This window comes from Corylus avellana, chromosome 4 (assembly GCF_965113065.1).
Source record: "Corylus avellana chromosome 4, dhCorAvel1.hap1.2, whole genome shotgun sequence".
Lineage (NCBI taxonomy): Eukaryota > Viridiplantae > Streptophyta > Magnoliopsida > Fagales > Betulaceae > Corylus > Corylus avellana.
In genome coordinates, this window is record NC_142493.1 from 30,061,260 (window position 1) to 30,072,721 (window position 11,462).

The 11,462-nt window shown below is 37.7% G+C and overlaps 2 protein-coding genes across 2 annotated transcripts; both read right to left on the reverse strand.

Annotated features, from left to right (window-relative positions):
• Positions 1-66: 66 nt before the first annotated feature.
• On the reverse strand, positions 67-1,756 carry LOC132179356 (uncharacterized). Its single transcript, XM_059592059.2, has 2 exons — positions 1,542-1,756; positions 67-414 (listed from the first exon to the last, which is right to left on the reverse strand). The coding sequence occupies exons 1-2, from the start codon at positions 1,677-1,679 to the stop codon at positions 316-318; spliced, it is 237 nt and encodes a 78-aa protein (XP_059448042.1). The 5' UTR covers positions 1,680-1,756; the 3' UTR covers positions 67-315.
• A 1,468-nt stretch (positions 1,757-3,224) lies between these two features.
• On the reverse strand, positions 3,225-7,874 carry GH9C1 (glycosyl hydrolase 9C1). The gene is made up of 10 exons (XM_088515798.1): positions 7,668-7,874; positions 7,362-7,574; positions 6,800-7,000; positions 6,604-6,690; positions 6,218-6,506; positions 5,668-5,831; positions 4,679-5,012; positions 4,474-4,534; positions 4,251-4,294; positions 3,225-3,514 (listed from the first exon to the last, which is right to left on the reverse strand). The coding sequence occupies exons 1-10, from the start codon at positions 7,872-7,874 to the stop codon at positions 3,225-3,227; spliced, it is 1,890 nt and encodes a 629-aa protein (XP_088371924.1).
• Between the last annotated feature and the right edge of the window lie 3,588 nt (positions 7,875-11,462).

The window sequence follows — 11,462 nt, forward strand, 5'->3', positions numbered from 1 at the left end:
GTCTACTACCACAGTCCTCGCAGCTAGAGCAAAAAGCTTGTACTGCATTAAGTATTAGCACATCACTAGCAAGCAAGTTCTAGATAATCTTATTGACCGACTGAATTTCATCAAAACGTTTGCCAAGCCCAAGATCAAAAAAGAAGACAGTTGCACTCTATACTGTAGAATGACCAAAAAAGTAGTCAGTTATAATATCCAACTAAATTCTACTGGTAAATTTTAAATCAAAGAAACACTGCACTATGAAGCCGGTAATTATCAAAATACTCCCTTCAGGTTCGCCAAATGTTCTTACTCATATAACCCGTTGAGTCAGCTGCTTTTGCTATCTTTCTCACCAGCTACATCAGTACCAACCCCTGAAGTTTTCGAAGGAGTTGGTTCAGAACATGCCCTAAGGACAGCCTCATTCTGCAAGGTAAAAGGCATTTCTGGGACATTAGGCATTGACAATTTGAAGATGATTAAAGGAATTTGCAGGACTTTAGGAATTAGCGATTTGAAGGCGATCTCAAAATACACAAATCAGAATATAAATCTCAAAATACATTCAGGAAACGAAAAGGAATATGAACATGATGCTCCACAGATATGTTGGCACATGGAACAAAGCAAACTATGTAGGTCTCTTAAGCCTGATTTAATAGATTTGTTTTAATAATGTTAATTCATACACAAACCCAATGTGTCTTAAACCCTGTAACTTTACCCTCCATCCTGTTGTCATTGGGGGAGAAGGTGTCATTTAAGCTAGAGCTCCTTGACTCAAAAGAAAAAAGCTTTCATATCAGCCACCCAATAACACGTGTTCTTACGAATGGAAGAAGACCACTTAAGAAGCAAATGGTAAAGCTAGTAAAGTAAGTATGACGGAAAAAGAGCATTCCCCACTGAATCGGATGCTTTGATTCATGAGAAAGTCAAAACGAAACTGAACAAAAAATTGGCACCATGATTAAGTGTTACACATACAATGAATGCACATGAATGGCATGTTCATAATCTATTAATGAGAAATTATGGATTCAATATAGCAATTTCTAGTGATCTCATACACGAGTTTTTTGTACATAAATGTTTGAGCCGATAGCCAAAGTTAACATATCTAGTACGCCCTTAGCCCTCTCAAAAGAGGGTCATCCCAATGCCTTAAAATCAAATTGCTAAGAAATGAAATTTGTGCCGATTATATTAAGCTGATGCTGGGATGACAGCACACTTACAGAAACTTGGGAAGCTAATGTGGGAGACCCAACCTTAATCAAACCGAGCTTGAAATCCAAAACTAATTTTCTTCTCCCTAAGATGTTAGTGTGAGTCTTTAACATCTGTCTCCAGTGTTTAAACCCTTATAAAATAACCTTCCACCAGTAATCCCTGAACTAAACTTAGAAAATAAGCTAAATTATCAAAACCCAGCTCACATGCGAGCAATATTGTAAATTGGGGAATGGTGGGGGGTGTTAGGAGCTAATCGTTGTACAGAAAAAAACCCTAAAGAAATTGGGGAGAGAGAGAGAGCGAGAAAGAGAGAGGACCTGCCAAACGCGGAGAAGGCGCTTCTTGGCGTTGGCTTTGCGAGTGGTGGTGAGCTTGATTCGCTTCCACACTAGACCTCCGGAGTCATGCTTCTTCACTATCTCCATCACTCTCGTCCCCCAGAAGGCACCCACCATTTCTCTCTCTCTCTCTCTCTCTCTCTCTCTCTCGCTCTCTATCTCTCTGTTTCTCTCTTTCTGAGTTTATACAATGTAGTGGAACGACGTTCGGTTCTTCGTTTAGAACATCTTCTGTGGAATAAATAAAACCCTAAGTCTTGTTGGCCCATGGGCCCGCTTATTTGAACATTTTCTCTATCTGTGGGTGGCATTTGTTGGACTTATAAAGCTCTATTAGCAAGCCCATTAACTTGGTTTTGGCAATAAAATTGACACAAGCAAAGCAAGGATAAGATTTCTCTAATCTTTTCAAATTTAACTTTTGTTTTCCCTAAATTAACCTCTTCCACTGCCTCAAGAATGGCTCCTCATAGTCGTCCATTTTTCAACGGGACTATGCCTCAAACGCCATTCTTGGAAAATATTTTTGGGTTTTTTCAACTCAAATCTCGTTTCCTCCGCCACTTACCTTTTTTTTTTTTTTAAAATTCAATAATGGGACATTACAGGGACAAAAACAAATGAAACGGGATGGGCTCTCTAACAACATAACCTAAACAAAAAATGCAATACAAAGATAGTAATAAAAACAAACTTAGGCAATTGAACCAAAAAGGATCAGGGCCTCTCTAAGTACCGTATGAAGCAGTATACAAAGGCTAAAGGGCTTCATTAGAAGCCTCATGCGATAAAGGCAACTACCACCGTTAAATGGTTGTTGCAGGGGGAGCATTGCCAAGAACCGAGTAAGATCTGTCGAGGAGGAAAACACATCGATTACAAAAGTCTCAACTTTCAAATCAGTCTACAAAAAAGTTAGGAGATGGTAACCCAAACTAACAACACAAAAAATGCAGCAAAACACAAAAGGAGCTGAGAAAAAACAACATAACATCAAAAAAAGCTGCAGCAGTGGCGGAGGATGAAGGAGACACAATATATAGGGCCGCCACTTACCTAGTTACCTCTTTACACGCGTCACCCAAACATACTATGGGCCGCACGCGCCTCCACACCGTCCCCCCTCTCTACTGGAGTTGTTAAATTATGGCGTTGCTATGTAGTTCTTAGGATTTTTTTCTCCCTATCGTTTAGAGCATTTATCTTGAAGTGGCCGGACACCATTTATTCAAGAGTTTTGTTTCTTCTCTTCGACGATTCCGGACAAACTTGCAATGCTTCTCCTCCTTCAATGACACCCTTGCAGTTGCTGTTACATGCATGAGACATTAAAAGCAGGCCAGCTTTTTATTTGAGCCTCTTGTTGAAAAGCCCACCTCTCTTGAATTATAAAATGGTGGTTCTTTGAATCTTACTAAATTTCTTATGCACTAACTTAACCGTTCACATGATAATAGTCACGTAAATTTGTCTTTGTAATTGTAAGGGATCTTTCCTTTACAGTAAATCTTCTTCACTTTCCCGGTGAAATTCAGGTTATACATATACCAAAATAACAATCCTATGAGAAAAAGAAAAGAAAAAACAGGCCCTCTCCATGTATTCAAAAGTTTACAATTAACATTCTTTTCAGCCTCCTCATCCAAGCCTTGAAATGGTTAATTAATGGTAGCTTAGAACTGAAACCACAGCTTGAGGGCCACCTTGAATGTAAACAAAAATGCACTCTGAGCCAGGGTTCAAGACTTTTTGCCACTGAGGAAGCTCGTAGATGTTCTTTACATTAGTTGAAGAGAGGCCCCATAGAGGCCCCGAGAGCTTCTCAATCACCAGCTTGAGATCTGTAATTGGCTTCTGAGATGTGTTTTTTATTATCACCTTGTGGCGGTAATAAGTCGTTTGTGCTAGACTCCATGTGCTAGTTATTGAGTGAAGAAACTCAACCGGGGCAGCTGCAATAAATTCTGAATTAATATCACACTTTCGAAAAAAAAAATATATATATATTAATAATAATTTCTGCTGGGCCATTCCAATTTGGATCGAATTTGTTGGGTCCCTCTCAAACCATAATAAAAAGTAGAAGGTACGAGGCCAGCGTGGCATGCAGCATATCCATGGTGTTGGCACCTATATTTAAAGTTAATTAATTATTAATTACCTCATGAGTATTTTATATTATTTATACCGATTGCTATCATTTTCTTATTAAGATCTTTGGTAAGTTGTTCGTTATATAGAAGCAACCTTTTTTTTTTTTAATAATTATTTTGGGTAAAAAGTGTTTTTTTTTTGAAAAAGTATTTGAAGGTGGTATAAATGTGAAAAGTGTTTTATATTTTGAATTGTTGGCTAATAATTTCGAGAAAAAAAAGGTATGCTTATTTAATTAAAAAAATATATTAGTATTTTCAATACCCATTATCAAATTAGGCTAAGGGTCTGTTTGGAATTGCGTTTGAGGAGTTTAAAAGTGTTTTTAACACTAAAAAAATTCGTTTGAAGAAAAAAGTACTCGTTTGGTAACAAAATTAAAAGCGCTTTTAAGGGTCAAAAAAGCCTAAAAATGGTCAAAACGCACTTTTGACACAAGTTTAAAAATAAAGCTTTTGCCCAAAAACCCTTTTTGACTTATTAACTATATTTATCAAACGCAATCTCAAACGAACTTTAAGTTTTAATATTTACCTGATGATTTTGGGGGGCCGGGTGCCTGTGTTTTGTGGGGATAGCTAGTACCTGTCAATTCAAATTAAGGGCAGTAAATTAGAAAGATCGAGAAATTGGGTAACCACTCTATAGTCAATTGCTTCCTAATAATAAAAATTTTGTAAAATTATTATTATTTTTTAAATTGTATATAGATAGTTTTTCACTTATATATTTACCAAGAAAAGTTAAATTCTATTACTCACTTGGTGTTGTTGGTGGTTTTTGGTGGACCACTGGTTGTTTTGCGAGATAGGAATTACCTGTTGAGTGAAAGATGATCTCATCAGATACAATCAAACGATAAACCATCAGATTAATTATGATCATCAGAAATAAATGGGCACGATATAATTACCAAAAATATTAGATGATAAATTAAAAAAAAAAAAAAAATCAGTTCTCACCTGAAATACCATTTACACCCTGAAGCTTAGAGAAGAGGCCAATTAGAGGAGCAGAGCCAGAGAGTGTAGGTTCGGTTTCTTCGTAATTGGAGCGGTCATCGGAGAAGTTATCATTCTTATCCGGACCACCCACCAGGGCTCCATAGATGACATTAGGATTTCCCTCAGGGCGATAGTACCATGTGTCGAAGCCTTGTACGCATCCAACCGCTGAATGGAGAACTTGCATAGAGGCTATAGAAGCACCTCTATGGTGAACATGGGTCGGATACTGTGGTCCGTAACCAACCAAGTAACTCATGGACTGTGGGTTTTTGCCAAGAATGTAATCAGCCTGAGAAACCAACCAATCTAGATCATATCAAAATTGAGCACATGACCCTCCTAACCCCATACACATCCATCACGAGATTATGGTTGACTTATATATGTTTGGAAATAATTTCATTGTATTAGTCCACATGATACATTATGGGCCTCAAGACCATTGTTAGCCCATCAGAAGAATAATGGGCCACAACTCTCAGCACTTTTAGGGCAAGTCGAAGTAGAAGACTTAATTCTAGTCTATAAATAGATCCTTATACCAGGTATAAATCTTGGACTGAAATATTGTGTATTTGGCTGACTTTACTCAAATGAACTAATTTAGGCATCGAATAAGTTATTGTGTTGCAGGAGCGTAAGATTAAAGATACAGAACGCCTCAAAGAATGCAAAGAACGTGCATATCTCACTAATTGGAGACTTTTAGACCAAAAAATGTCGTAACAGTCTTATATTCATGTTTTGACATGAATTAAACCCAGCACACAACATTTAGGACGAACAATTTTTTACACTACCCATATAATTTTATACTCATTTTTTGACATGACCTGAACCGGTTCAACGTGTGGTCACAAATTGCAGGCCCTAGTGTAGAGTGATGACTGAAAAAGGTGAAAATAGAATGAGCAAAGACTGGTACATATGTGGGTTCCACGCACCTGTGACTTGGCGAAATTGAGGAGGTCTTGAGGTTGAATTAGGCCATCTGGACACGTGATCTTGGCGTTTGCTGCAGAGAGGTAATCAGAGTACACAGCAAGAAGAAATGCTGCCGATGAGGCGTATTGCATGTTGTTCCATTCACGTACGTACAATAAGCCCCCTGCAGATTATTGAACAACAATTAGAAGTTATATATATTTTCTGGAACAAGGGTTCTAAGGGAATAAACAAATAAAGTGAGATGAGTTTCCCAACAACAAAACCCAAGTTAAAAAGGCAATACGAAGGAAGAACACAAATACAAACAATAACAATAAACAATGATTCCAAAAAGGTTTTGGGCCTCTCTAAGAGCAGGACAAAGTGATATACAGGTGCAAAAGGACTTGGTTAAGAGCCCCAAATATATATATATATATATATATATAAGGCTCAAACTTTTTATTCATTTTTTTTTTTTTTTTTATATATATATAAAAACCATTTATAAGTTATATCTAGAAAGGTTGACAGTGACATATATTATTATAGTTTTTGAGTACAAACCAGGAGTTGTGAAGACATTGTAGCCACCATTTTTTTGGAGACAAGCACAGGCAAAGTAGTCGGCCTTGGCCTGATATTGCTTTAGTGTGTTAGTGTAGGCACCCCCTTTTCCCTCCAGCAGTACCTTTGAAAGAAGGATTTGTACACCTGCATATTTGTTATCCCATGAGAATTCCCTGACCGACCATCCTGTCCCACCAAAGCCTGCAGCGTTGTCCACTGCATACTTCAAGTAGTACTCATCATTGGTTGCTTGGTACAGCCAGGAAGCAGCCCACAATAGCTCATCCTTCACCAAAAGATCATAGAAAGAAATAATTGGACAAGATTATAATTAACGGAGATGGAAAAGAGCATTAATTTGGCTAAGGAGTCATTTTTCTAACCAAATAACCAGATGATGTGTAGAATTGCTTGGCACACGAGATGGAGTCATCATATAAACCTCTGAACGTGTCCGCAAATGAGAAAAGCTGCAAGAAATTGAAGATATTAATCTCTTTTCGTTTCATATCTTCAAGATTATTTACAGGAAAGCAACTCTGAGAAAAAAGGGGCTTCTAATTAAGGCTTACTACTGACCTGTTTGGCGTGAAGTAAAAGTAGATTGGAGTAGGAAGAGTTATAAGGCTTGAAAGCTATGGCAGCCGCAGCCAAGGCAGCAGCAGTTTCACCAGCAAGGTCCGAACCAGGATGATTTGCATCAAGCTTGTAAGCACTTCTTGAAGTTGTCATGTCTTCAGCTCGCTCCCAACAATAATGATCAGATGCCCCATCGCCCACCTGAATTTTAATAGCTTCCTTAATTATTACTTTATCTTTTTTTTTTTTTTTTTTTCTTTGGATGAAAGTTTAATGATCATATATATATCCTAGTACTGTGTATAAGCTTACATGACCTAAAAACCATTTTGCCTATTGCAGTTATTAAAAAATTGGGAAAAAATCACATACCCCCTAAAATTCTACTGTTTGAAAAATAAAAGTTCTTCTAGTAGTCCATAATTTTCTTGTAGATAGAATTCGATCGAGGTTGCTTCAACTTATTAGATACTCCTACCAAAATAGGCTAATGGTCTATGAAATAATGAAATAGTTAGCTAGGTGACCAAACGCTGTCTTTGTGTGTGAACATTAGTCTTACCTGTCCCCATAGAACATTAGGCTGTGGATGTGCTTTCATGAAGTAATCAGTACCCCATCTAATGGCCCATAATGTGTTCCCCATTTGGTTTAACTCTGTAATTTCTTTCCTGAACTCGATAGCTCCCCATGAAAGCATTGTCAAACTGAATGCCATTGGCAGCCCAAACTTCACGTGATCTCCTGCATCATAATACCCTCCAACCAAGTCCACCTGCCAATACCCAAAACACCCTTCTCATGTCAATTCATCTCACGTATCGCTATTTAGTAGATTATTATAAGATACTTAAAAAAAATCTCTTACCCCTTGTGAATAGCCATCCTGGAGTCCCGAGTCGCCCCGCCATGTGACTCGCTGAGTTGATGGAAGTTTACCGGATCTTTGCGCCTCGAAGAACAACAAGCTCTTGTCGAGGGCGTCAGCATAGTTGAAGCCCGTCGCAGCGGTTGTGGCGACGAGGAGCATGCCAACCAGCAACGCTAGGAAGACACAGGGTACTGTAGATTTCATCTTCCTCGTCATGACTCTGCCGGCCGGTCCAGATTTAGTTGGCTCGGAAATTGAACAATTGCCTAATGCTAATGCAGAAGTGCCTATGCTTCTCAACGATTTGCAGTATAGCACATCTTAAATATATAAGAATGTGACTTGCATCATTTTGTGTGTGTTAGTAGCCCTCACGTTGTGCTTAACAATCATCAAGACATCAACCAGATTAATTAAGGGAAACGAGGTTGAGCTCCCCACGTTGTATTGTCGTGCATATTTGACGGGAAAAGATACGGTGCTGCACCTGCATGGTGATATAGATGAAATGGCGGAAATATCTGCCCATATCCACCGTCCATCACGCGTTGTTATTTGTCTACGTGAACACCGACAGCCACAGGTAAACAACCGGAGACTAAAAATTCCATTGTTTCTTTAAGGCTCTTGGTTGGTGGTTTGGTCGGCAATATAGAGGGAATGACTTTTAAATGGTGCTTTGAAGCCCCACGTGGCGACCTTCTAATCATTGGATCTTGGGATATTGGAATGTCAGACTTTTGGCATCCGATTCTATGCGGCAGATTCCAAATATTTATGAAGACAATTGTTAATTTATTTATTATTTTTTTTTGTATCGGTGAAAGAAAATTAATATTATTTTATACATGAATTTTATTGCTAAATGTAATCTGCATTATGTTCAGTAATCTTAGATACATTTGAAGTTTTGGTGCCATAAACCCATCATTTGTGTCACGTAGATATCTAAATAAGAACTGAAAGTATATCGAACTGCAGTTTTGTATATATATATATACACACACTTTTTTATTCCATGTCTCAACTCTAGGGCTATATGTAAGCAGCATATATAGTTTTCTTCTTCTTTTTTTTTTTTTAATCAATGAGGGAGGGTCCAAGAGGATAAGGGAGTTGAATTTAGGAGTGGGCAAAATCCAACATTCTGCATCCCGATCCAATTTCGACCGTTGCAGGTCAGGTTCCAAACAATGGCAGATTGAGAAGCGGAAGAGATTTTAAATTTCCGACCAAGATAAGTCAAAAAGTGAAACTGGTGAATAAATTCCGCTTTCCCGACTTGACCCAACCCAATTACATAATAATAAAAAAAAAGCATCCAAAACGACATCTTTTTGGTATTAAAAAAAAAAAAAAAAGACCACTATTTGGAGATGTATATAAAGCCATCACTGCTTTCTCATTTGTCTCAAAACCACTACGACCTTTTAACCTGAGTAATTATATAAGAAGGATTAGAGTCTTCTTTGAATTCTCTTTAAATGTGATGTGGCTTTTAAAATCATAAATAGATCAAAATTTAATAATGATCATCTTAAATTTAATGACGATTTTAATAGTCATATCACACTGAAAACTCTAATCCTCCTTATATCATTATTTCATTACTTATTTTAACCATTTTTCACATAAAGCCTTTGTCTTTGGTACTCAAGAAAACCTAGATCTAGAAGCTTCTCCCTCGTCTCATTGCCATTGCCGCTATCATCTTGGTCATTTACCCTTTATTTTCTATGTAATCCTCTCTTAGTCTCTCTTAATCTCTTCTCTCAATTCTCTTAAGTTTTTGAAGACGAGATCTAGAAGACATTGTCATCGTCTTTGAAGACGAATAAATAATACCTTTTGCCCACTTTCACCTTTGACTTGACGGAGGTGGAAACTAGAAAAAAATGTCCTCCGAAGGAAGAATGTAAGAGGTATTTCTGACATTTTTATCATTAACAGAGGCGGAGACGAAAAACCCTTTTATGCCTCTATCTAGGGGTGAAATTTAAAACCGCCTAACCGCAACCGCTAACCGCTAACCGTTATAACCGTTAACCGCTAACCGCCTAACCGCCTAACCGCTTTGAAAGCGGTTAGTAAAAACCGCTAACCGCCTAGGCGGTTGCGGTTAGCGGTTAGTGGGTTTTGAAAATCCGCTAACCGCTACCCGCTAACCGCTTTTTTATATATATATATATATATATAATAACAATAAGTTGTGAGTTTATGAACTTTTTTTGGTTGATTGAAATGAGCCTCAAGCTTCAAGTTTAACCATATATGTTGGTTTTTTTGGTTGCTTGTGAGTTTATGAATTTGTTTGTGTTTTATTTTATTTCTATGTGTGAGTTTATGAACTTGCTTGTGAGTTTATGTATAAGACTACAAGTGAAGTGATGATTTTGTTGTAATTTTATTTGTATATTATATGATGTGTAGATTTGTAGAAGGTGACCAACAAGATTTTGGTATATAGCAATTTTTAATGCTAAAATGGCCATGGAAAGGGAAAAAAAAAAAGTTTAAAATGAGAAAAAAAAAGTTTAAAGTGAGCCCAAAACCGGCCCAAACCCGGCCCAAAATCGGTCCAAAGAAAAAAGCCCAAAAAAGCCCAAAAAAAGCGGTTAGAAAAAAAGCGGTTATTTCAAAGCGGTTAACCGCTAACCGGGCGGTTAACCGCCTATGCGGTTAACTGCTACCCGGTTAGCGGAGGCGGTTGCGGTTAGCGGTTTTAGCCACTAACCGCTAACCGCAACCGCTATTTCACCCCTACCTCTATCTATCATGCCTGAAATTGGTTTCATGATATGTGAAGCATATATTATGTATTATTGGATAAAAATTATCTCAATTCCACTTTTTTTTTTTTTTTTTTTTAAAAAGACACTTAATAACTTTCTTAAAAAAGATCTAGGCCTATAAATTGTCACCTCAACGAAGATATTAAGCAACTAGTTAACTGAGAAGGATTCGGTTAGTGCACATTTGAGTGGCAAAATTGTTAAATAAATAAAATGACAATTTTATCCCTCAAATTTACACTAACTGGATCTCCTATATTTCATTTAAAATGAAGAGGATCTGGGTGGGCATTTTTTTTTTTTTTTGACATGTCCACACAAGAGGGGGAGGGGAATTCGAACTAGTGACCTCCACTTCATTAAGTGTGGTTCCAGCCGATTGAGCTACCTCTTGGGGACGATCTGGGTGGGCATTTAAAACAAAGAAAAAAAGAAAAAAAGAAAAAGGGAAAACGTTGAACTTAACATAACCTCAAATCCCCCAATTCCATCCCAAACTCGAATCCCCTCTTTCTCCCCAAGGCCCAAGCCCATTGTAAGAAATTGCAAAACCAACGGAGATCGCCATGCATGGCCGTGGGCTTGGGCTCCTGCAAGAACTATCTCAGCTTGCTCGTCGCCCGCCATCTGGCGCCTAGCCATCGATGGTGAGGCCTCTTTATAAACCAAGCATATGCCCCGATCATCTGGTCACACTCACACATAACTACATATGGAAATAACATATCCTAAACAAGGAAAGAAATACTTTTTTTTTTTTTCTTCTCATTTTTTGGGTCCCAGACTCTTGGTGACAACATGCCTATTTCCTAGGCTCGCATAAATGTGTGGACTAATCAATACGTACCCACTGGGCCATACATTCCAATTATCATCGTACATGACCCAAAAACATTGAATTTTGAATATAAGACCCGATGAATCAATTAAAAGGGATAAGAAATATGAAAAAGTTTAAAGTTTAAACCCTATATCTTAACCTCAGGCTCAGTTATTTTTG